At 37.6% G+C, this 27,468-nt stretch overlaps 1 protein-coding gene across 2 annotated transcripts in view; it reads left to right on the top strand.

Annotated features, from left to right (window-relative positions):
- CDK5RAP2 (CDK5 regulatory subunit associated protein 2) overlaps positions 1-27,468 on the top strand; it is a 153,169-nt gene that overhangs the window by 49,742 nt on the left and 75,959 nt on the right. For both annotated transcript variants that reach the window (XM_036749546.1, XM_036749547.1), the window contains exons 11-14: positions 624-710; positions 5,238-5,456; positions 23,655-23,825; positions 25,238-25,402. In XM_036749546.1, the coding sequence (XP_036605441.1) occupies positions 624-710; positions 5,238-5,456; positions 23,655-23,825; positions 25,238-25,402 (642 nt within the window). The remainder of the gene's footprint in view (positions 1-623; positions 711-5,237; positions 5,457-23,654; positions 23,826-25,237; positions 25,403-27,468) is intronic.

The raw sequence follows: 27,468 nt of genomic DNA, 5'->3' as shown, positions 1-27,468 counted from the left end.
ACTATAAATTAAACTGATTGCTTTTAGCCTATTCCATCTTGGATTTTCGGCCCTATGTAAAAAGCTCATGATAGAACTAAAGTATTGCGGCATTGCAACTTTTGTCCACGAGTAGCATCTACACGAGTAGGTTACTGGTTAAGCCATCAGGGGTTTGACGTAAAGGAATTAGCATGTGGGCTAGGCCATATCTGTGTGGTACCCATACTGGTATGCTTGAAAACAGAAATTAATTTTATTTACCAGAGGATATTTCACTGCCTCTGAACTTTAGGATGGTATATTGCTGGTATCATTATGCCTTTCTCTTCCCATTATATGGGATTTGATCTGTGCATTTTCTTTCCCTGTCAAATCATTGACAGCATGCTCTTTGTGTAGCTTATCTTATAAAGGACCTGTGTTGCAAATAGAGAAATTTTAAAGTTTCTTTAAAGAAGTACAACTTATTACTTACCATTAAGTGCCATTTTTTGGGGGTGTAACATCCAAATTGGCTTACATAGAATGATATCTAATACAATCACAAGAGGACTATTCAGGGAAGAATTTGTTGGAGGTAGAATATAATTGGATTCTTACTCTGATTTTTTTTTTTTTTGTTGCATCTTGGTTCCTGAAAGATTGAAGAACTTACATCCAAAATTGAAGAGTTCACTACTTCCTTGGCAAGAGAAGCTACCCACAGTGCCCAGATAGAAAAAATCAAGGTAAGCTGTTGAAGAAAGCTCTCTCACTGGTTAGGTTAGATTGATTTTCAGTTTATACGCAGAGGCAGCAGTATTTTATAGCACAGAGATGTCAAACACGCTGCCTTAGGAGCTCATGACACCCCCCATGCTGCCAGAACAAGATTAAAATGTAATTGGGAAATATTTAACAAAACTAAAATACAATAAACTATAGATAATACTACATTTTAAAAGTCACTATGTTGCCCACAGGGATCCTTTATGTACAGATTTCTGGCCCATGTTTCTATTTGGATTTGACTGCACTACTTGGAGCCAGTGGGGATGATACTATTTACACCACTTCACAAGAGTAGTGAGACTCAAATTCAAATGAGAGAATGTATGTAAAACATTTTGCAAACTGTAAAGTGCTTTATCAATGAAAGCTATTTATGGTGTAATGGAAAGAGCCTGGGATTTGCAGTCAGAGGACCTGGGTTTGAATTCCAACTGGTCTTGTTGCCTTGGCTAGGTTACTATAAAAGGAAGAGCTCAGACTGGACAATAGCTAAGGTGTTTTCTAGTTTGAAATCCTTTGATCCTTTGACTATTAATACCTGGGGTTTACCTTGCTAAGTATGTGATTGTTGACCATCATGCTTGCTCATATTCCTTGATATCACTGTGAGACAGAGATTCTAGTTAAGTTGGACCGGGCTAGTTCAGATAAATATAGCAGATTCTGTGTTCTTAGCATCACTGAGACTGATTAGGTAGAGAAAGTGATTTCAGATATATATGAATACTTTTTAAGCATTTGTATATTCAGAAAAGCAAATGAGGTACAGCCATCATAAGGTTAACAAAGTCAGCTCTCTCCTGTATTTTTTTTTGAAAGAAACTCCTTAAAAAGAGCTAGTTGAAGTGTTTTAGAGAGAGATTAATAATTGGTACGACACATCTCATATCAGTTGCTTTCTTTTATTAATACAATCTCCTCTAGTTTAGGCCGTTATTGCCGCTAACTTAGATTATTGGCAGCCTCCTAATTGGTCTCCTTCCCCATCCGTGCAATCTCTCTTCTATACAGTATATCTTTCATATAGCCACTAATTGATATTCCTAAAGAACAGATCTGACCCTTCCCTTCCCCCATAAACAGTCTTTCATACCTCCCTGTTACTTCCATGATAAAGTATAGATTGCTCAACCTTGTATTTAAAGCTCCCTGGAACTGGATTCCATCTAACCTTCCCTAATTTTGTATGTCTGTTCTTTGTGCATTATTGACTCCAGTTACACTGGCCTGCTGACTGTTGGCCCTTAAACCAGGGGTGGGGAACCTGTCGAGGCTACGTGTGGCTCTCTGGGTCCTCAGGTGCAACCCTTTGACTGAATCGAAATTTCCCTGAATAAATCCCCTTAATGAAAGGATTTGTCCTGTAAAACTTGGACTCAGTCAAAAGGCCGCACCCAAGGACCTAGAAGGCCACGTGTGACCTCAAGGCCAAAGGTTCCCCACCCCTGCCTTAGACCATACTCTTATCTGGCCTCTCATCACTTTCACAATGGTTCTCCATGTCTATGATGTATTCCCTACCTTCCTTCAGCATCCAGATTAGGTACCACCTCCTATAGGAGATCTTTCCTCATCCTCTTAAGTTAAGAGCCCTCTCTCTCTTGAAATTACTTCATGTTTACTAACTTAATCCACTTGTATATTCCCTGTCCCCTGCAATGTAAATTCCTTGAGGGCAGAGGTGGTTACGTCTGTGTGCATGTGTACAGGTGTCTGTAAGAAATGTGTGTGCATAGTGCCTTGAACTGAGGAGAGACTGAATACCCAGTATAACCAGCAGATGGCTAAGGAGCACCATTATAGTTCATGATTGAGGATTAAGTCCAAAAAAAAAAAAAGGAAATATAATAAGCCTCCTAGTGAATTTTATGACAAAAATCAACCTAAAGTCCTGCTATTAAAACAAATGATGAAATTAGTAAAGCTTTGTGACAAATCTCAATAAGCATTCCAATTTATAGTTTTTTCCTTCTTCCATAATCTACTTTATAAAGGAAAAAAAAAAGTCACAAGAATACCCATCCCTTTCAGTTATAACTTTAACAAGTGATTATTTGATTTCCTATGCAAGGTGAAATATACCACTTCAACCTTAAAAACATGCTAAGTTTTGTCCAGAAAAAATAAAATTCAAGTATTTAGTATAATCTTAGCTCTCTGACCAATTTCTTTAAAAAAAAAAAAAAGGAAAAAGAGAATCCAAAGGTAAAATGGATTTATATTTCCAGAGCTCTATGATCTTAACCCATTACTTTTACTATGAACCAAATTTGTAGTCTGTGTATACTCTTAGTATACACAGTAAAAATCATGGGAGGAGTTGCAGGGCAGTTGTTTTTATAGCAAGGAATTATGTATTCAGTTATAATTAGTCACCATGCCACTCCTGCTCAACAAACTTCAGTAGCTCTGTTGCTTCTTAAGTTAGGAACACCCCAATTTAGCATTTAAAGCCCTTTACAATCTAATTCAAGCCTGTTTTTCCAGGGTGATAAGACTTCACTCTCCCTTACACAATTCTCCATTCCAGCAAACGTAGACTATTTGCTGTTTTCTTTACACATCATTCTCTCTCTCATGTCTATGCTTTTGCACAAGTAGTAATCTCTCATACCTGGAATGCTCTCCCTCCTTGCCTCCATGTCTTAAAACACCTATCAGTGCTGGGCTCCAGTGCCTCCTCCTAGAAGAGGCCTTTTCTGATGCCCCTAATCGTTACTCCCCTTTCCCCATTACTCTGTATTATTTTGTATTTACTCATTTGTGTCATCTATGTTGCCCTTCCTCTCCTTATCCCCATTTCCCTGAGGAAAGAAACACTCCCGTTTTTGTATTACTCTTTCCAGCATCTAGCCCAGAATCTGGCACACAGGGGGAACTTAATAAATATTTAATGAATGAACTTGAACCTGTATACCCTTTAGATAGACTATGAATGTGAAATTGTAACACTGGAGTTCACTCTCCTGTAAAATGGGAATACAACTTCTATTTAATTCAATTCAACAAACATTTACTAAGCTTTAAATTTATGCAAGGCACTATACTGGATGGAATGTGGTCTAAGGGCAATAATAGTTAGCTGGCCTGGTGACTAGACTCAAGAGTGCATGAAGGACAGATATGAAATTAGGAAAGGGAGGTGGGATTCAGTTTCAGAGGGCTTTAAATACAAGGTTGATCACTTTATACTTTATCTTAGAGTGTGTGTGTGTGTGTGTGTGTGTGTGAGAGAGAGAGAGAGAGACATTGATAGGTGTATCTTGTCACAGCTGCTTGCAGATGCTTCCATAAAACTTGCTTTTCACCTTTAGAAGGGTTAACAAACTCTCCACTAATGCATTCTAAGTTATGGCTCAAGTAAACATATGAGAAAATTCTTGTGCCTTTTGGTAGCAGGCCTATAATGGCAGACCTGTCTTTTTAGATTATAGTCCTTTAAAGGGTTAACTGTAAATTAACCTTTTTCTGGGGAAAACTGACAGCTTAATATTGATGGAGGCTGAGGTCAGCTACTCATGTAGGCTGTGTATGTAGCCTAGAACACTGTCTTAGCCTTCCTGTCTGTCTCCGTTGTGACCCTGAGCTCTTTGTGCCTTTCTGTATCCTATGAGTATGTAGGATCCCAAGTGTCAGTCTGGCTTTTCAAGGACAGGTGTTCTTACCACACTTAGCCCTCATTCATAACTTCTCTACTGAAGCTGTCATCTTTTCATTTCACTTAGGCCCTTTGATGTTGACACCTGCTCTCTTCTGAACCTTTGACCTTTGCTGGCTTGCCCCAAGCTCATCACAAAGTGATATTGCTAGAGCTCAAATCCATCTCTACTTTTCAGATGACAGTCATTTTATTTCCACTCAATTAATAACACTACATGCCATTTTTGTAGCACCTTTTGATTTATTTATAAAGTCCTTTACATATTTCTTGATCCTTTCAACAATCTTAGCACAGTATTTTGTACACCATAGGTGCTTAATTTAATATATGTTAGTTGAATTGATTTGAAAACCCCCATTTGGTGGCCAGTATAGGGAGCATCCTTATTTTATAAATGTGGAGACTAGTGCAGAGAAAGTGACAAGTTCAAGGTTACATAGGGTTGCCTCATATGTGGAAGAGGCTTGTGCAGATTTAATACTTTTACCACTCTTTCGTCTTTTGATCTTAAACTTGGTGGAGGATAAAGCTAACCTTACAGTTTCCCTGTACCCCTTTCCCTGCTCCTTTCTGGTGTTTAGTGGAAAGCACTAGGTTTGTAGTCAGAAGACCTAGCTTCAAATTTCTTCTCAGCTACTTATACGTGCATCAGCTTAGGTGAATCATTTCCCTATTCTGAGGCTCAGGTAGTAAAATTGAGGGTGTTGGTCTAGATATCTCTAAGTTTGTCCCTTCAATCCCTAAATCCTTTGAAATAATGTAAAGTAGGAGCTTAGATTGGTTTGTCTCATACCGATTGTGGATATTTCTTTGCCTCTTTCAGGGGAATGAAGATTTTGAGACGACTTTGCTGGAAAAAGAAACCCTTTTAGCACAGTTGCATGCTGAAAATCGGAGGAAAGATACTGAGAACCATAAGCTGCAAAGAACCATTGAAAAACTTAACCAAGACATAGATGATTTCCAGCATGAGAGGGAGAAATTGGAGAAGGAGTTGGATGAAGCCCGACGACAGAAGAGTCATGGAGACAAAACCATCAATGTGGTTATCACTTCTTGCCTTTTAGTGGGGGGTCTCATGGGGGTGCAGTCATTAGCGGGTTTTTACGTTGTTTCATGTTTGTACCTTTTTTTTTTAGAATCTCTTAACACAGGGTTATTGAGCACCAACAAATAATAACTTACATTTCTAGAGCATGTTAAGATTTACAGTGTTTCCTTTACAACAGCCATATGAGACATAGTATAAGTAGTATTAATTTTTTACCTTACAAATGAAGTATCTGAGGCTTCAGGATGTGAAATGACTTGACCATGGTCACATAGCTAGAAACTCTTAGAGCAGATTCTTGAGCCACTTGACTTCAGTGATTTTTGATGTTGTCAAGTAGGATATGATTGCATTAAGAATTATCAGTAACATTGACTTTTGTTGTATAATATCTCTCTTCACATCAATAGCTCTTAAAGTGCATGCTATAAAATTTTGGAAACATTATTGCTGATAAAAGGAAATTTGTAAAAAAAAGTTAATATAAATTTCACTTACCATTTGGTATGTAGTATGGTGAGTATAATATTAAAAAAGTATAAATGAAACACCTTTTATACTTAAACACTTACCTAAAAGCCCATCGGGTCTTAAACGCAAAAAGAACTCAACAAAAGTTGCTTTTATTATTGAGAGGAAGCTGTGCCTAAGCAAGTTTCTTGACTCTCATAGTATGGCTAGCTTCACCATTTAGTGTGCTTCCATTCCTCATGGAAAAGAAAATTGTGATGAGCACGAAAGGTTAGAAAGCTGCTATGTTATAGAAGCTCTGGAGAGAGTCAGCAAAGTGCAAATAAATGGCCTGGTTGGCAGCCTGATGCTGTGAAAGACCATGAGAGTAACATCTGGGAGACTTGAGGTTAAGTCTTGGATTTGGTGGTAGAATCTTGAGCAAAAGTTAACTGACTGTTTTAAGTCTCAGTTTTTTCGTTTGTGTAATGAACTGGTTGGACTAGATCAGGCTTTGGCAAATTATGGCAGCCAGTTTTTCTATGGCCCACGAGCTAAGAATCGTTTTTACATTTTAAAATAGAATAAAACTAGGTTAAAATACATAGAAACCATTCTTATCTCTCAGGCTGGACAAAAACAGGCCGAAGGCTGGATTTGGCCTATGGACTGTAGTTTGCCAACCTCTGTCCTCAATGTCTGCAGGCTATTTTGATCTCTCTTCTTTATGCTTGACTCTTTTGTACCTTTCCATCTCTAGTAGTCTATAATTCTCAAAAGAATAAAAAAAGTACTAATAATTTCTGATATTTTTTATTGCCATTGGTTCACGTGTATCTAATTTGAAATAATTTGTCAGTCCAAAAAAAAAAAACCCCAGCAATCTGAATGCAAATACCTGTGTCCTTTTAAAATGGTTGTTCTTGATTATCCATGTTTCAGTTAGCACTTAAGCTCTCTGAGTCTCGGTTTCCTCATTTATAAATTGAGTATTAGAATATTTACACTGTGTCACTCAAAGGGATGTTATAAGGGATAGATGAGAATACATGTGTATTTGTAAAAAATAGAAAAGTGCCACCTAAATTTCAGCTGTTACCAGGAGGGAGTTTGTGAGCCTCTGAGGTGAGGGTGCCCATTATTGTGTGATTTTCTAAGGACAGGATATGTATGTGAAAACATTTGTGAGTGGTGCAAAACAGTATGTAAAATAAAGTGATATTTGGTGCTATAAAAGTTGAGAAAGGCAAGACCACTGTGGGCTTAGAATAGTTGGGGAATATGGGTTCTGCGCTAGTCCTGGAGGGATGGAAGAGATTGGTACATATGCATTACTGGCCTAGGCAGAGATATGCAAAAATACCGTATCAGAGCATCCATAGTAGTTGTTGCTTGATTTCTGTATTATATTGTTTGATGAAAGGCCTTATAGTTTAATGGAAAGAACACTTGGGGGGAGCCAGGATAACTGTTCTTTACCTAGCTCTGCCATGAACATGTGTTCATGGGAAGCACTCTTCTTTGCTTCTCAGTTTCCTTATCTGTAATGAGGAGTTGGGTTTGGTGTTCTCCAGTGTCTCTTTCAGCTATTAGTTTTTGTCTTTTTGTTGTTCTAACATTCTGTATTTTATGGTTGCTTTAAGCAACCCTATCTGTCGTCTAATGTTCCTTCTAGCCCTACAAATCTGAAAGCTCTGTGGAATGTTGTTTTTACAGGAAGATAGAATTTGGCACTTTATTTTCCCTTTTGAATAAGTTTTCTTACAGTGTAGGTTAATGCTAAGATCTTTACTTAACTTCTGCTGACCTAGTGTTTTCTGAGTTTGCTCATGTCTAGAACATTCAGTATTTCATCCCATTTCAGCAGTTCTGCATCTGTCTAAAGCAGAACTGCTTAGCTTTTTTGTCAGTCTGGTGAAGTTTATGGACCCCTTCTCAGAATATTTTTAAATCCATAAAATAAAGTACTTAAGTTTACCAAGGAAACCAATTACATTGAAATAGTTATCATAGTATTAAAAAAACAAGTTCACAACCTTGAGGTTAAGAATCTCTGTAGTGTCCAGGAATCTTATGTTGACCAAGCTGAGAATTGAAGCCCAGCGATTCATGCTTGGGAAATGGCATGAAATCTTTCCATTTAGCCAAGGTTTTTGTTTTGCATGCTGAATGCAGCAGGAGAACACAGTTCTTTAGATTTATCTGTCTTATCAGCTTGTTTCACTTAACTAGGCACTTTAATTAACTAAAGAGCCTCCTACTCACCAGATGTTGTTGCATGTGGATTAAAGGCAAGACCTTTCAATGACCTATCCTGTTGTAGGCAAAGGAAAAGAGGGATTTGTTTCTTTTATATGCCAAGAAAGGCCTTATAGACTCTTCTTGGAGTGATGTCTGTGACTCTTGCCCTTTAATGACATTCTTGTTCACTAATATAGAAACAAGGAGGAAAGGAGAGGAGAGGTCCCTTTTTCCTAGTAATACATGTATTTCTGTGCCAACTTCAGTACAGGTTGTGAGAACATCCAGAAGCTAGGATTAGAGCATGGGTCTTGTGACTTCCAGTCCTTTTTACTTTCCACTCTACCATGCTGTTGCATAGAGCAGGGCTGTCCAAAAGACAGGCTGTGCACCCCCATGCGGCCCTCCTGTGTCCACCACAAGCATAGGAATTGACACAAATGCTTTAGTTAAAGCACTTGTGTCAATTTCCACACCCGTAGTAAACACCGGCGGGCTGCATAAAATCGCCCTGCGGACGGGGCGCACTTTGGACAGCAAATAGAGAAATAGAGTAAATTTTCATTGTAAGACCCTCTGTTCATGTCTTCCTTGTAACCCACAGAGGCAAGTGATAAGGAAGCAGGTCAAATAGCAGTTCCTTGAATGTGTCCTAGATTCAGTACACATTCATTGTCAGTTCACATAGCCATGGACAGTGCACGTGATTAGAAGTTAGGGGGCCCAGATTCTGGTTCTAGCTTTGTAACTAACTGGCTGTGCCAGTTACTTGTCTTTTAAATGTTAAATGAGTTCCCGTTAGATAATTTTGAAGGACCCTTCTATGTATTCTATGTTTTACTTTCACTATTATCTGTGCTCTAATGTTCAATGTTATGAGGTTGTTTCTAGTTCTAATGGTTTATATTTTTATATCCCAACATTCTATGTTCAAAGGTCCCATCTAGATCTAACATTCTCTGATTCTCCTTTAATTTTCACATGTAGTCTTGGATGTTATGATCTAATTTTCATTACAATGACCCTGAAGCCCCACAGTGGCCATTAGTGTGCAGTGTTCAAGAAGAAGAGTGAACTTATGTACTTTAAGATGATTTTCAATAGCCCCAAGTTTAAACAAACAGCAAAACCCCACTTAACTTGAGCCATTTTATCTAATCTAAATTTGATTTTATCAAGCTGGCAGGTTTCTAGCCATTAGATCAATATATAACTGTCTTTTCTTATGGTCTCTTTTTTAAACCAACCTGAAAAATAATATGGGAGTACCTCTCTTGAAAAGAAGCTTCTTAAAAAGAAAATTTAAAGCATTGTTGTTATGTAATTTTATACCACCAGAGGGACCCAAATCCCTAAGTTCAGGAGCCTTCTTTTCATTCAGTAGTTCCTGATCTGTTTCTTAGCATCACTTAGTGTCACAGCTTCTTTGTGCTGGAAATGGGGAGCTGCCAGAAATCACACATCCTTGGCTCCCGCTGAAACTTTCACTTGCCTCTTTGCTCTGATGTCTGGAACGAGAGAGCAAGGACAAATGATGCTTATCCTGTGTGAGTGAAGGGGAGTGCCTCAGCTCTCTCAGATGTGATCTTTTGCAGTGGTTCTCAGTATTTGGTGCTGGATGGGAGCAAGTCATGTTGTTTTTCTTCTCCCTTTTAAGCAACATTTATTAGAAATCAGTTTAGAGAGTGTTCCCTTGACTGTCTTATAATGCCCTCATCTGTCACTGGAACCTTTGTCATCTTACCTGACAAGTGCGTTCTTCAACACTTGGCTGTTGTTGCTCTGGAGAGGCATATCTGCTGGCTGAAGACCAACAATCTAATTAAAGTTGTACCCTTCACCCGGCTGGCTAATCTAGCGTACTTTGATGGGGAGCAGTTTTAATTTTAGGGCAGTTAGACTCAGAATACCTCTAGTGTGCATTTCTCACACTCCTGCTGGTTGATGGATTTCTGGAAATAAGATCGTGACAACATTAGGAACATCTTTTGGCAAATAATCATCTACATATGCCACCTTAAAAAGTGTTTTTTGCATTTCTGTTAACTGTGTATCAGACCACAAACCTGAGGAAATGAGCTTTAACAAAGGTTAAAAACTTCCTTCCTTGGCTATTTATATCAGGTATGTAGCTATGGCAATCAGAATTTTCCCAGAATAAGGTGGTATTTAATGATAAATTGGAGGAATTTCAGTCATGGCAAATCCTAGCCTCTTTTAAGAGGCACCTAGCCCCTTCTAAGTTTCTGGGTGCCAGGTTAGGTACATATTAAGTGTATGAGAGTTACTAACTCAAAACTACTGCTACTGCTACTCCTCCTCCAACCAATAATGATAGTAACTAGCATTTCTGTAGTGCTTTAATGTTTACAAAAAATTTTCTTCACAATAGCTTCATAATTTAGATAGTGTAAGTATTATTACCCTTGTTTTTCAAGTGAGGAAATTGAGGGTCACAGAGGTGAAGTACCTTGCTTGTGGTCATATGTGCCATGAAAGTCAGTGTCATAGCAGAGCCTTGAGCCTACTGTATCCCTTAAAGCTTAATCCAGTGGAAGTGCAGACTTGTCTTTCTTGTGGCAAGTTACCACTCAGTCAGCGCACGGCACTAGAAGCTGGGGTTACAAAGCAAAACAAAAGCACAAAACCAGTCCCTGTCCTTAAGGAGGGCACCAGTCTACCATCATCTAGTCAGCACATCTAATTAATAAGTAAGATTTCCTGAGGTCCACATTCACTAATCAAGGCAAGAAAAAGTAAATTTCCTGCCCCAGCATCCATAGTAACCTCTGTTCTTCACAAAAGGACCTCTCTGCACCTTTCAAGCTATTTTTTTCCCCAGACTGAGCTAGTCAAAAGCACTTTTCTTTGGAGTAATGCTGAAGTGTTTCATTGGTCTGTGAGAAGGGATCAGCAAGCATTTCAGATGCCAACATCATCTTTGAAGAGTCTCCTATCAGCTGATGCTATCTCAAGTTGGAATGGCATCTTTTGGGGTATGGTGGGACATTGAAGGCTAGAATCTTGTGTCCTGTTTTTGTTTCTGAATATTGTTATAACAGAAGAGCTTCAGAATGACCAGTGTAAGATTATTGGATTGTGGATTTTTTTTTAAGTTAGAAGATGCCTTAGAGGCCATTTGTTCCAACCTTCTCCTTGTATAGATCAATAAACTCAGGACCAGAAATGTTAAATAATTTACCTAAGGTCACACAGTTACTAGAGAATCTAAGAACTGTAGGAAACCTCAGAATCTTGTCTAAACTTGGTTAAACATTCTTCCTTATAGCGTTGTTGACAGCTGGTTATTTAGCCACCGCTTAAAGATCTCCATCAGAGGTAACAAGTAGTAGAGCCATGATTCAGGCCTAAGTCCTCTGTTAGTCTGGGCCACATTCCTTTACACCACTTTCCCACTTTGTAAGCCTTGCTGATCTCCCTTTTTTCTACCTCTATCATATTTATGGTCTTTCTTACACAGTTGGTTTTATTCTAGCCTATGTACCACTGAAGTCTTACTCTGGGACTTCTCATAGTGGGGTGCAGATGGACTTGTGTTCTTAGATGCTGTCCAAGTGGAACAGAAGCTCTGGCAGGTTCCACAAACTGGAAGGGCTTTGGGTATAGGCCAGTGATGGGCTGTTAAACTGTGTCACCTGAGGACCAGCTTAGATCAATTCAGAGAGACTCACTATAAAGGTGGTTGCAGGGTGATGAATTTTTCAATCACAGAAGATCATCTACTAAGTCATGGTGGGGTTGTAGTCTGTATTGGAGGACTTTTGGGGGGTACTCACATTGAGGAAATCTTTTATCTTTGAAGAATTATGGCTGTTTTTGTGTGTGTGTGTGTTAGTCTTCTCTCCAAATCACTTTGTAAGCTTCTTGAGGACAGAAGCCATATCTGACAGTTCTTCCATGTAATAGTACACATTTTAATGGTGTCTGCAGATTGCTTTCTTCATTTCAGTTCTATGTGGTCAGTGATGTTTTATTATTCTCATTTTACAAATGAGGAAATTGAAGCTGGGGGTTGTGGTGGCTATAATTGGCCAATAGAAATTGCTACTAATTACATGGTAGAGTTGGGATTTGAACTGTAGGTAGGTCTATTGCTCTTTCCCTTTCACAGTGCTTTCTTTTCTTCTAAAGTACCTAATGCAGAGCCAGGTACTTAGTGGATATTCACTAAAGACTTATGGACAGACTCATTTATTTCCTACTGCTTAGGTGGGGATAATTTCAGAGGGTATCTTAAAATTAATGATAGTTCTACGGAGTGAATTTATGTGCAAATATTTGAAGGCAACCCCTGAGAAGAACGGCCAACTTTCTGACAGAAACTTGATAAGATAAAATTTGATGGATGAAAAACTTCCTCTTCTTTACCTGACCAAAGATAAAGTTTAACAAATTCAGTTTAGGAAGAAATCAAGGATATGGCCTTTTATTTCTTATGTAAATATACAAAACTCCAGGATCCTATATGTATGTATGGTCTCTTTTCAAATTTGGTCTGTAGTTCTAATTTGTTAAGAGACAGATGCAGCATTCAAAACTTTTTCTCTTTTGGTTTAGAGTTTTCTAACAGGGTATTGAAATGGAATTTCTAGGAAGTATGGGAAATTTCAGTTGTTTACTTAATGTTATTTTCCTGAAATCCAGGTGTAACATGCATTGCTTTGAAGTGGAATTTAGGAATGAAATCTTCTTGGATAGGACCCAAAATAGGCCAGTTTTACGTCAAAGTATCAAAAGGTCCTGTTTCATGTTGGATGGACTGATTTTTAAAGGCTAGGCTAGTTTTCATTAATCTCCCAGAATTTTACTTTGTAAATCAAATAGATATTTATTAAGAATTTACTATGTACTCAGCTCTAGGTGTGCTACTGTTGGGGTAAGGAGGATGACACATAGAAAAGTGCAAGATATGATCTTAGCCTTTAGTTAAGCCCAGCTGAGGAAGTAAGACCAAGAGACATTGAAACAGTGGACTATGGAAGACGCTGTAATTAAGTGTTGAAGAGCAGAAGTCCTGAAGAAAGGAAAATCAGTGAAAGGTGGAATAGTTAGGGAAAATTTCATGAGATAAATGGGACTTGAATTGGGCCTTAAAGGACGTTAAAGATTTGGCTGGATAGAGAAGAGATGAGAGGGCATTCTGGGGAAGTGGAGGCACAGAGGTAGGGGAGAACATCGTGGTGCGGCTTCTGTGGTAATTTTATGGTCATTATCGGAAAATGCATTGAGAGGAGTAGTCATAACATTTCAGTGTTTTGGTATAATTCGAGGTCATGAGAATAGCGGCTCACATTTCTCTAGTGCTTTACAGTCAACATACAACTTTCTTATCAGCACCTTTAGGAGATGGTAATACATATTCTCCACACCGCCCCCACCCCGGCCCCATTTTACTGGTAAGGCATCTGAATCCCAGAGAGTTGAAGGGACTTTTCCAAGTTCACTTAGCTAATAAGTGGTAGAAGTAAAACTCGAATGCAGGTGTTCAGGTGATCATGAGAACTGAAAGAGACTCTAGAGATCATTTAACCTGCTCCCCCTTCTCCCCACCTATTTTATAGATTAGGAAACTCTACTTGCTTAGGGTTGTAGATCTGGCAGAGCTTAGATTCAGATGTAGATCTCCTGCTTCCTGGTCCAGCTTTCTTTCCACTATACCTCTCCAAAAGAGAACATTTGATAGTAATCTGAGGTTATCACCTTTTGGGAGAAATGAGTCTGATTATTGCTTTTTATTTATTGAATATGATTTTTCTTTTTTATCCATTGAACTTAGTAAGTCCCTACTTTGTACAGAGTATTGTGTTAGCCATTCGAGGAGATGCAGAGTTTAGATAAAAAATAACTCCTGTCCTAATAGAATTCAAAATAGAGCTCTGTCAACTTCCTGTATGAACTGGAACAGGTTACTTCTGTGGGTTCCGTTTTCCTCACCTCTTAAATGAGGGTATTTGACATGAAATCTCAGTATGGTTTTGGGTATCGTTCTTCAGTTGGGAGAAAATTATAATTTGTTTTGACGTTGATTATTCTTGTTGGTCAACGAGCTCAGTTGTGATGGTGGTACTAATGAATCCGGGGTCATGGTGGGGAGGACTAAGGACTACAGTACATATCTAGTGATTATTTTTAAATCTTTTAATTATCCTTTTCTGCTGATTGATAAAAATGGAATCTCTAAAATATCAATATTCAAATTGATTACTGGGAGCCTCAGTTTAATTCAGAGTTGTTTGTATGTAAGTTTGAGATTGAGAAGGCAGTATGGCATAGTGGAGAGAACACTGACCAGGGAATCAGGAGACTTAAGTGGACATGTAGCTCTTTATTAATTTATGTGGTCTTGGATAAATCAGTTTTCCTCCGTGGGCCTTAGTTTTCCCATTTGCAATGAAGGGGTTGGTCTCTAAGGCCTTTTCTTGCTCTAACATTCTGCGATTCTAGGTTTGATTAATTTTTCCCAGAAAAATCTTTTGTTAGACAATCATAGATTTCCCCTTTGACCTAGACAGCATTACTCATATAAATAAATGTCTTTGGTCTATATATGTGACAGGAAAAGAAAACATGAATATCTCATTTCAGTCCACATTCTCATTACTAGAAACAGAAACTCGAAGTACAGTCTTTGCATACAGTGGACAGTGTGTTACTCTATTATCAACAACACCTGGAAGAAGAAAACTTGTATGTCGCTGTTGTGAAAACTCTGATGGTGTTGTGTTAATGAGAAAAGTGTAGCGCTACATTAATGCATTTTATTTAAAGGGGATGAAGTTCCTTAATCTAAGTGGTTGAATTAAAATTTTAAAAATCAAATGAAAAGGAAGGAGGAACAAATTGGTACTGAGTACCCACACAATAGAGGTTGAACCAGCCATCTAAAGTAAGGTACTGATGTAAGTTTGCATAAAGAAAGGAATAGAGTCCAGAAAATTGTTTAAGTGGATTTGTAATTACTACACACATGAAGAGCACACATTCTTTATTTAATGTGTTATATAAACATTTTTAAAATTAAAAGGCAAAAATTGAATGATCTTTCAAGGACAGCATACAAATTTATTGCAAATATAAAGAGCAACATAAATTGCTTAATAAAGTATTTTGCATTCCTTTCAGTTCTTCCTAACAACCTTAGGAGAGGTAGATGTGAATGATTTCCAGTCTATTGCTAAGCAAATTGGGGTCATCTTGTAAGTTGGTGACACAATGAAGAATTGAACCCATACCCTTCTGACTTCTACCCTTTTAGATTATTGAATCTATCTGCATTACTATCTTGGTTTTCAATCAGAATGATGTCCATTGGAATATGGCATATTTTGAAGGGTTTGTGGTATTATAGATTTAAGAATGTGTGTCTTAATTACAAAAGGATTTCTAGCTAAGATATTTTGAGTACGCATTATAGAACATACCTAGCTTTGAAGTATGTGTATCAAAGAGACATCTGTTTATGGAAGGAAGAATATTTTTTAATAGGAAAGAATTGTTATTAGAAAAATTTGTTCATGAATTCCTCGCTGTTCATTCAACAAACATTTATTGAGCATCAAAACAACACCTTGTACTCTAGGTACTGAGGCTAACACAAAGATACCCACCCCAGTGGGTAAAATAGATTACAGAGTTATCACTTACAATGACTTGTGTGCAAAAAGTGACATAAAAGAGCATACCAAAAACATCTGTTTGGAAAAGGAGATGGTCCACGTGGGGGGAGAGAGGGATAGCCAATAGCTTAATGCTTCTCTGCTTCTTGTAGAATGTTGAAGAATGTGGAGGAAAGCCTCTAGTGGATTGGGTAGATGCTTTAGAGGATATGAAAGTATATGGGCAGGAATCTCATAGGAAGAGAAGAGGTAGATGGATGGTGATCTGCCTTTTGAGTGAGTGCCCACATCAGGGAGATTATGGATATGTTTAAAGTATTGAACCATCATGGTAAGCCATGCATGCGGTAAAACTGCTAGATCCCAATGTTTGATTGAAAGCCTTCCAAGTGGCTTGAGTGTTAGAAGTGCATAGTTTGCTAGTTTTTTTTTCTTTTTAACCTTGCACATAATAACTCTTCTTTGGCCTTTGGAGCTTTCAGATCCTTTTGTAGCATTAACAGCATGGATGATCTAAAGACTTATGAGAAAAAAAAATGGTATTAAAATCTGGAGATGGTCAAGAACAGAAATTTCATGGTCAAAGCAATAGAAAAAAATTTATTTGGCAGAGTTTCTCTTAACATTGCATAGATACCAGTCAAGCATGAATGCTAATATACTTACTATATATCCCTTGCTCTTGCCACATAACCAGTCTGTCTTCTTTTCCAATCACATGTCTCTCTGATGACATCTTTTTTTTTTAAATTAATTTTTTTTTATTTTTAGTTTACAACACACGGTTCTACATAATTTTGAGATCCAGATTTTCTCCCCTCCCTCCCCAAGACGGCATGGAATCTCATATAACTACCATGTATAACTTCGCATTGAATTAATTTATACACTAGTCAAGTTGTGGAAAAGAATTATGACCAATGGGGTGAATCATGAGAAAGAAGAGACAGAACCAAAAAAAAAACAAACCCAAAAACAAAAACAAAAGAGAAGAAAAAAGGCAAGCATGAAGTGTGCCTCAATCTGCATTCAAACTTCACAGTTCTTTCTCTGGATGAAGATAGCATTCTCCATCGTGAGTCCCCTGGAGTTGTCCTTGCACCTTACGTTGCTGAGAAGAGCGAAGTATGTCAGGGTTGGTCCTCACAGAATCCATATATCTGTGGTTGTGTACAATGTTCTCCTGGCTCTGCTCCGCTCACTCAGCATAATATCGTGTAGGTTTTTCCAGATTGTTACGAAGTCCGTATCATCCCCATTTCTTATGGCACAATAGTATTCCATTACTTTCATATACCACAGCTTGTTCAGCCATTCCCCAATTGATGGGCATCCCTTTGATTTCCATTTCTTGGCTATCACAAAAAGAGCTGCTATAAATATCCTTGTACATATGGGTCCTTTTCCCGCTTGTGTGATTTCTTTGGGATACAACCCTAGAAGTGGTATTGCTGGGTCAAAGGGTATGAACATATCTACAGCCCTTTGGGCATAGTTCCAAATCGCTCTCCAAAATGGCTGGATCAGCTCACAACTCCACCAGCAATGTAACAATGTTCCAATTTTCCCACATCCTCTCCAGCATTTGTTATCCTCTTGTTTTGTTATTTTAGCCAATCTGACAGGAGAGATGTGGTATCTAAGAGTTGTTTTGATTTGCATTTCTCTAATCAGTAGTGATCCAGAGCATTTTTTCATATGCCTATAGATAGCTTTAATTTCTTCCTCTGAAAACTGCCTGTTCATATCCTTTGACCATTTCTCAATTGGGGAATGGCTTGTATTCCTATATATTTGGCTCAGTTCCCTGTATATTTTAGAAAGGAGGCCTTTATCAGAGAAACTAGTTGCAAAGATTTTCTCCCAATTTTCTGCTTCCCTCCTAATTCTTGTTGCATTGGCTTTTTTTGTACAATTTAACATAATCAAAATTATCTATTTTGCATTTTGTAATGCTCTCTATCTCTTGTTGGGTCATGAATTCTTTACTTTTCCATAAATCTGATAAGTAAACTATTCCTTGCTTTCCCAAATTACTTATAGTATCAGATTTTACTCCTAGATCGTGAACCCATTTTGACTTTATTTTGGTGTATGGTGTGAGATATTGGTCTATGCCCAGTTTCTGCCCTACCATTTTCCAATTTTCCCAACAGTTTTTGTGAAATAGTGAATTATTAGCCCAGAAGCTGGCCTCTTTGGGTTTATCAAAGAGTAGATTGCTAAACTTGTTGATTTCTCCTACTTGTGTGCCTATCCTATTCCACTGATCCACACCCCTATTTCTTAACCAGTACCAGGCAGTTTTGATGACTGCTGCTCTGTAGTACAGTTTAATCTGATGACATCTTTTATGTGACTTATTTTGTACTGTTCTTGGTTGGTAATGTTTTGGCCTATCCAAAATCCAGCTGGTGCTTCTCTGTCTTTCTTTATGTTAACTTTCCAGTTTAATTCTTCAGAGACCATAGTATTTCATGATTTACTGCTTTACAGTATTGCTGGAAGAATGTTGTTAAAAGAGTCGGGACTTTATTTTAGGGAGAAATTTGGAGTTATTAAAAGTATATTGCAATTTCTCAAAATTAATCCAGCCCACTATTCAGTTTGATTCTGGGCCCATCTTGTTGTCCAAGCACAGTGTCTAACACATAACATCCTGTTGGGTAAATGCAGTGGGCTGCCTATCTAGCTGCATGTGGTAGACTAGACCAGGGGTGGCAAATTTAAATAGAAATAGAACCCTGAGGGCTGCATATTGACTTAGCAAATCACAAATGAACAGTGTCACTGTATGTTGTGGTGTATTTTAATTTTTGTTTTGGTTAAACGTTTCCCAATTACATTTTAATCTGGTCCAGCCTTATTAGTTTGACACCTCTGGTCTGGGTAATAGGTCTTCTTCATCTACTTGTTTTTGTTTTTCAGTGTGGAGAGCTATGTTCACTTCTTTTGAGAGAACATGGATTTCTGCAGTGCTCTAGGGCTTGATACATCCAGTATCACGTCATTTGAAGACAGGAGTTTCTAGACGACTTTGTCATCTATATGGAATCCTTCATTAATCTGGGCTCTGTGTTTGACCATGCCCTTGGTACATAGTTTTGGCATGCATGCATCTCTTCGTTTTATGCCTCATTTGGTTTGAAAAATCCAAAAGTTGATGAACAAAGTGATCAGTGTTAAGTCTTTAAATTAAAGTTAAATCTTTTTGATGTATGCATGGGAGACAATTTGTTGGAGGAAGGCCGTGGCATTTCAACTCAAACACCATTTAAAAATAGGCAATAAGCAGTAACTGCAGTGGGCTTTTATATCCTCTACGCTTTTAATTCATTTATACTACTGTAACACATATAACCACACATTGTCAAGAGAAGTAGAAGGTTGCACTTTGCATTGATACCTTCTTCTCTATCTTCCCCCTCCCCCCAACGTACCCCCAGGGTTTACAAGAAAGTATAAGATTCCAGCAGAATGAGGGTGCATAGATGTGTGGTACTCTGCATTATTGGAAAGAGTACTCCAGTAGATGAGATCACAAGTCCTTTGAAATGCTGTATAATATACATTTCAAGAAATTGGGGATAACATCAACTAAGGTGAAAGTCGGCTTTGGCTGTGTTCTTATTTTTTTCTTCATTTTTAAATTAAATTTTATTTTCAGTTCTAAATTCTCTACTTCCTCCTTTCACACCTATTGAGAAGGTAAGAAAAACAAAGCCCCTTACAAATACGTAGTCATATAAAACAAATTCCTGCATTACCCATGTTTCCCCCCCCCAAAAAAAACCCCACCAAAAAACCCCAAAACAAACCAAATAAAAGGATAGAAAGAGAAGAAAATGTGCTTCATGTTGAAGCACGTTTGATGAGTTCATGAGTTCTTCTATCTGGAGTTGGGTAGCATGATCCTGAATCCTTCAGAATTGTGGTTGGTCATTATGTTGATCAGTTACTAAGTCTTTCAAAGTTTATTATGTTGACAATATTTGTTATTGTATAGATTATTCTCCTAGTTCTGCTCCCTTCACCTTGCTTCAGTTCATACAACTCTTAACAAGTTTATTCTGAAATCATCCCCTTCATCATTTTGTATATAACAATAGTATTCCATCACATTCATATGCCATAACTTATTCAACCATTCCCAATTAATGGATATCCTGTCAGTTTCCAATTCTTTGCCACTGCAAAAAGAATTACTATAAATATTTTCATGCTTATGGGTCCTTTTACTCTTTTTTTCTTCTCGGTTTTTTTAAAATAGTATTTTATTTTTTCTTCCAGTTGCATGTCAAGAAAATTTTTAGCATTCATTTTTACAAGATTTTGAGATCCAAATTTTTCTCCTCTTCCCTCTCCTCCTCTGTAAATGGTAGGCAGTTAGATGCAGGTTGTACGTGTATTGTCATGTAAAAAATATTTCTGTATTAGTCACAGTTGTGAAAGAATAAACAGATAAAAAAATACCTTGAGAAAGAATAAAGTGGAAAAATATGCTTCCATCTGCATTCAGAAATCATCAGTTCTTTATCTGGATATGGATAGCATTTTCCTTCGTGAGTACTTTGTACTTGTCTTGGATCACTGTGTTGCTGAGAAGAACTGAGTCTTTCATAGCTGATCATCACACAATGTTACTGATACTGTGTACAATGTCTTCCTGGTTCTGCTCATTTAACTTTGTATCAGTTTGTACAAGTCTTTCCAGGATTTTCAGAAATCTGCCAGTTCATCATTTCTTTTTGCCAATCATATTCCATTACATTCTTATATCACAGCTTGTTCAGCCATTCCCCAATTGATGGGCATTTCCTCAGTTTTCAATATTTTGCCACCATGAAAAGGGCTGCTATATTTTTGCATACGTAGGGCCTTATTCCTTTGTTATGATCTCTTTGGAATGCAGACCTAGTGGCGGTTTTTCTGGATCAAAGGGTATGCACAGTTTGGTTGCCTTTTGGGTATAGTTCCAAATTGCTCTCCAGAATGGTTGGATCAGTTAACAGCTCTACCAACAGTGCATCAGTGTCCCAATTTTCCCACATCCTCTCCAACATTTATCTTCCCTTTTCCTCTTTTTGATCTCTGTGGGTTATAAACCTAGTTAGCAGTATTTCTACATCAAAGAATATGCACGGTTTAATAACTTTATTAGCGTAGTTCCAAGAATAGTTGGAGTAGTTCATAATTCCAACATTGCTTAGTGTGACTGTTTCCTATGGCCCCTCTCACGTTTGTCATTTTCCCTTTTTGTCACCTTAGCCAATCTGATGGGTGTGAAGTGGTACCACAGAGTTGTTTCAGTTTACATTTCTCTAATTATTAGTGATTTAGAAAACTTTTTCACGAGGCTGTTGGTAGCTTGTATTTTTCCTCCGAAAACTGATAGGCAGTGTTTTTAACTGGTTAGTCTCCATTATGTAAAGGGTTCTAAGAATAGCTTTTGTAGAGGAAGATATTATTGCCCTTTATTCTGATTGCCAGATTGGGCATTTAGGCCTTGAGTGTGCTCTGTTGTTAATTTACTAAATTGTGGAAAGCTGATTTAACATTCTGTGGTATAGAAGATCAGGTCTAGGATGAGAGTACATTGAGGTAGTGGCTTACATGCTACTAATTGTATTGCTTTAGACATCATTTGTGATTCTTCTGTAACACTGGGAGAGAACTGTAATTGTAGGGTGAAGAGGGGAGAGGAGGGGGAAGAAGGATGAAGGGAGAAACAGAACAAGATAGAGACAGAGATTTCCCTTTGCTTCTTATTGCTTGTTATATTGTTCTATGGGACTGATAGAACTCGTCCTAGGAGGAGGTACAGAGTATGGATTGTGGGGGGTCAGTATCCCCAACTTCACCTCTTAGAGTGACTAGAGCAGTGGGAACCTTTATTCCAGTTTGAATGGGCATTCATTAAGTATTTGCTGTGTACAAGGCACTGTGCCAAGTGTTCGGGATACAAAGACAGAAGTGAAGCATGGTCCCTGCCCCTAAGGAGCTTACAGTCTGTTGGGGAATACATCGTACAAAGAATGAAGTAAATGCAAGATAATTTGAGGAGGAGGAAAACAGGGACTATGGAGAATCAGGAAAGTCAGGAGTGGCTTCTAGCAAATAATAGAGATCCACTTCAGAGAACTTATTTTGAGGGATGATTTTTAAGGTGATTTGTGAAATAATAATATATTACATTTTGTAGTGCTTTATATTTAGAAATCACTTTCACCAGTATTATGTCATTTGATCCTCACTACAGTTATCAATGAATAGGCAGAAATTATATTGCTCACTTTACATGGTTAGTGTCAGTAATATACGTTGAACTGAGTGATCTTAAATAAACTTGTAATATAAGATGTGACGATGGTGCCTGGCATTTACATATAGTGCTTTATGGTTTGCAAAACACTTTATAAATATCATCTCATCTTATCCTCACAACAACCCTATGAGGTAGGTGCTATCATTATGCCCATTTTACAAATGAAGAAACTGAGTCTGAGAGTTTAAGTCACTTGCCCAGCATTACTCAACTAGTAAATGTCTGAAGGAATATTTGAACTCAAGTCTTCCTGACTTTGGGCCCAGTGCTTTATCCATTATACCATCCATGGAAGCATTTTATATTTCTAGATTGATAAAAATGTTAGGCCTAGAAGGGGACTTTAGAAATCTTCTAATCCAGATGTCGGTATGGCTAAATCTGGCTACAGCTAGGAAGGGTTTTTACATTTTAAAATACAATATAACGTTGTTTAAAAATGAAAAAAAATTCTTCGCTCATTGGTGTATAAAAGCAAGCTGCAGAGTAGCAGGCCAGATTTGGCTGTCCTGGGAAAACCATTCTTAGCCCATTCTTACTTCTTGGACCAGCCATACAAAAAGCATGTGGAAGACCAAATTTGGCCCTTTTTGACTCCTGATCTATTTTAGTCCTTTCGTTGTTGTTTTTTTGTGGAGGCAGTTGGGGTTAAGTGACTTGTACAGGGTCACACAGCCAGTGAGTTTCTGAGGCAAGATTTGAACTCAGACCTTCCTGACCCCAGGGCTAGAACTCTATTCACTACTCTACCTAGCTATTCCTTTTGTTTTGCAGGCAATGAAACTGACACCCAGAAAGGGGAGATAACTGTCCATTACCACATGACTACTAGTAACTCAAAACCAAACCTTCTTTCTGCTGATCCAGTGTTGCTTTCTGTTTTAGCATGCTGCCTCTCATCAATACATTGTAAACGTCAAGAGTGTCAACAGCTCCTCTGTGGAGGCAGTGTGGCCTGGTGGGGAGAGAGCTTTCTTTGGATTTAGGAAGACTTGGCTTGAAGGGATGCCTCTAACGTACTGGCTGTATGACGTTGGGCAAATTACTTAACTTCTTAGTCCTCCTCCCACCTCCCCTTTCTTCTGTAATTCTTTAAGATGAAATTGTAGAACAGTTGCTGATCTGCACTGGTTAGTTGAAGAAGTTTGAGAGACAGGGGTGGTCCTTCCACCAATGAAATCACAGATCTGGCCAAAAAAACCCCCAAAAACCAATTCTTTGGTACTAGTGCTAGTGAATACTTCTTCCTTGGAATTTGGTTTTAATGTAATAAAGCCTTTTTACCCTAGTGTCGGGTTTCTATTTATCAAATATGACAACATGTGTATGACAAAAAAGTGGTAGTTTTCCAGTCTGTTTTTAGTGGAAAGTGTTGATACCTATTTCTTAACATTCTTTTTCTTAAAATTAAGTAAAAAAAAATGAACAATTTACCAAATACATTCTTTAGACTACTAATTGAAAAGTGTAGAAAGTTAAGCTAATGCAGATCGTTGAAATTTTTGTTAATTCCAGTTTTGTTTATTTTTTTGGTAGGACCTTAGAAATCAAGTAGAGAAATTACATGGTGAAATGATTGAGAAAGAGAAGTCAGTGGAGCAACGTTACAATGTCCTTTTGAGTGAAAGTAATCAGAAATTGCAGAGCCAGGAACAAGTTATGAAATGCTTAACAGACAGTGTCAATCAGAAGGATGTCTTGCTGCAGGTACAATGATTTGCTTTTCTTGTATATTTTATCTAATCTTTTTACTTGTGTAAGGAATGTGTTTGAAGATCAGAGTACTGGGATAGGAGGTGAGAGAGAAACTGTCCTCACTCTGGGTCTTCTTTAAGAGAAATAAGTTTTCATTTCTTGGATCTCACATGGCACTTAGAACAGTTTTCCGTACATGTATTGTGTTTTGGTTTTTATAGTATTTATATATTTTGTCTACATGGCTTATTCCTATTATGGTGGTCACATTTCCTTGTATTTCCTCAACTACTCTTGTCGCAATATTGTCTTTATCTCACTATACACAAACCTCACCACAACATCAGAAAACTGCACTATTGCATCATTGGGCTGATTGCCTTAGACCCAAGTTAGAATATTTTTACCTTGGATCTTTAGCCCCTATAACATGGTTTGATTAATCACCAACTTTTAACTTTTATAGTGTTGTTTCTTTGCCCTATAATGTAATTGTATTTAATGATCTTTTCTTCTCATTGAAGTAATTTGCAGTGTCAGGATATATCTATAAATTATAAGATCCATGATGGTAGGAACTGGATCATCGTTCTTTTTCTGTCACCCTCAGTGTCTAATCCAGTTCTGTGCAAAGTGCTTGTTTATTACCTGTTTGTTGAATTTGAATTTAACATTTTACATTACATTATATTCCAAAGGCTTAGAGCCAGAAAGGATTTCATCCAGTTGATTAAGTCCATGTTCACATTAATACAACTTCTTTTTGAGTTCTGTTTATGTGATACATCTGTAGAACTAGCTCACCCAGGGGACTAGTTATTGGGACATTTTAGGGTGAGGACAAAAGAAATTTATTGCACATGCTCACAGAGAATTATTCCTGCTGTTGACCAGAGGGGTCTGTGAAACCTTGGATTTTCCCAGCTGGACCTCAGATCTTCTCAGCAGATAGAGAAAATTTTAAGATAGTTTTTAATGTTCGTAGACACATTTTTCTAGTTTGAGTCAGGGTTTGTAATCTTCTAAAAGAGACATTTGGATTTACAGCATACAAGGAGTAAATCACAGATTTATCTTATTAGAAGTATATGTGACAAGGAATGAGTTTCTTGAAAACAGAGTAAAGCTACATTGGTAATATGGTACAAAGGAGGGTTATGTCTGTCACTCTCTGACCTTTTCTATATGTCATACTGCCATAGCCAGAGCTGTCCTTTGGGAAACCTTTCACATTCAGTGAACAGTAATTTAGTCAAAATAGAATAGAATTATGTTCATGTAATCACCTAACATTATTTAGTGAAGGGGAATTATTTCTAGAACAAGATATCATTTAAAAAAAGCAAAATATTATGTTCTTGTGACAGTTGCTTCATGTTTTTGCTGTGGTAAATACTTGAATTTGCATTCCTTGGTTTTTTTAGCAACTCGATGGGAAGATCAAAGAAAAAGATGTAGAACTTGAACAGCTTTTTAATAGGCTAAATCATCTTTTAAAAGCTAAGGAGGATCTTGAGTTGAAGAATGAAGACTTAACAGAAAAGTATGCTTCTCAACAGCTAGCATTCAAAAAAGCCCTATCCTCAGAGGTAAGCTCAATTGAATTTTACTTCTGAATTTATTTGTATTTTTAGAAGGAATATGTGGAAGCTGCTGTGATCCAAGGTGATCTCCAAATGCTTTCTTGCCACTAGTTAAACCTCACAATGTGGTAGTGAATTAGGTGGCATTATCTTCTCCATACAGATTAATAACCTTCAATCCAAGGCATTAAGACTTTGACTATATAACTTAGAAGCTGGAAAATCACCTCCTGATTAAAGGGGGAGGATACGCCTTGTTCTCCACAGGATCCCATCTTGGGAACTAAATAAATTTAAGGGTTAGTGGGCCCTTAGGCCAAGTTTTTAAACCCTTTGGTGTGAGAGGGTAGCTATACAAAGGATATTTAGGAAATAGGATGACCTATAGCATTACATTGAATATGAAGAAGTAGGAAACCCTGGAAAGTGAGGAATTATTTCAAAACAGTGCTATTTTCTCTCCAAGTTCTAGCTATGTATTTTGATGTTAGTTTCCAAACTTGAATTACTCAGAAAGTTGAGTTTCTAACCTGGTCATGTATTGGCTACTCTGATAAATCACTACAAAGCTTGTGATCCTATGTTTGAAGTCTGTTTTAACTCAAATACGCCTGGGATTTTGTATTTATTTTTGTTCTTGTCTGTCTTTGTTCCATAATAATTTTAACCTGGCTGATTTTGATTAAATTGGGTCAAACTCTACAGAACAGTTTTAAGACATTTCTAAATTGTTGTAGGTTAGTCTCCATCCTTGAAATAAAAAAGTAGCTGATGACAGTTTCCAAATGGCATATCTTTTGGTCTCTATAACAATGACCTGAATTCCATTCCTGGAGCTGAACTAATTCATCATTAAAAGCAAAAATAGAAATACACACCCAAAACAAATGTTTTATTGTTATCTGTTTTTATTTTATGGTCATTTCTAAATATTTTTCCTGTCCTGGAATTTGAAACTGTTCCTGTAACAAAGAAAAACAACCCAAAATAATTGCTAACATGACCATTTTTGAAAGCTTATGCTGCATTTTCTAGAGCTCTGCCTTCCTGCAAAGACAAGGGAGGTGGTAGGTATTTGGGGCCACAGATTGGTCAATACAGTTATTCAGAATTGGGCTTTCTTTTAGTATTCTCTTCGTTTATATGATTGTATTCACTGTGATTATTGTTCTGGTTCTGCTTAATTCACTCTGTAGCAGTTCATACAAGATGAATTCCTTATTTTGCACGCTGGGTTTGAATCAGAAATGGAATCAGGTTAAAATTTCTTTGGGAATTGTTTAACAAAATACATGAAAATATGATACACATAGATAATATAAATTTGTGATTTTCTAAGTCAGTATGTTCCCCATTTCTGTTTGACCCCACTGGGGTAGATGATTGCCAGGGTCTCTTTCAGCTAGAGCCTAGGATGCCAGTGGGAGGGGGAAAAGGAAAGTTAGAGGGGAACTTTGGTTCTGGAGGGAGATAGATGGAGGAATGAAATGGAAATGGCTTCAAAGTCGCATGGTGGTCCCAGATCTGGACATGGATTTTGCCATCTCTGAAACAAAATAAGTTATTAAACTTGAGGAATTATTTTGACTCATTTGTAGTTAATCCCATTTTTATTAGTTGTATTTAGGATGTCTGTAAAATTGTCTTTTAATTTTTGTGTGATTGTACTACCTCCCCTCTGAGAGCTACATTTCCTACGTTGTGGAAGTGACCCTGGATTCTTAATAGCTATGCTAGTAGAGTGCTGGCTCTGGTGAGCCCTAAGTTGAAAAGACTTTAAGTACAGACCTGGTAACAGCCTGTGTCTCTGATACAAGAGCCAGGCTCACTAAATTCAGAGAGGTTCATCATTAGATGTTTGGCCGCCAGGTGATCAGTTGTTTTTGGCTGGAGCAACTCATGAACAGTCTGTCAAGTTGTGGAGTTGGAATATGAGAATGGAAGGGGAGTGCCCGTCCCAGTGAAATTCACAGATCCTAGAAGTATTGAAGGAAGTTGTGCTAGTTTAATGTCATACTTCATGCTGTTCCATGTGAAACTTGGTGATATTTAGTTTTTTTGTCTTTTTCTTA

Source organism: Trichosurus vulpecula, chromosome 3 (genome assembly GCF_011100635.1).
Source record: "Trichosurus vulpecula isolate mTriVul1 chromosome 3, mTriVul1.pri, whole genome shotgun sequence".
Classification (NCBI taxonomy): Eukaryota; Metazoa; Chordata; class Mammalia; order Diprotodontia; family Phalangeridae; genus Trichosurus; species Trichosurus vulpecula.
The sequence above is the reverse complement of the archived record's forward strand: the minus strand, read 5'-3'. Positions and strand labels throughout refer to the sequence as shown.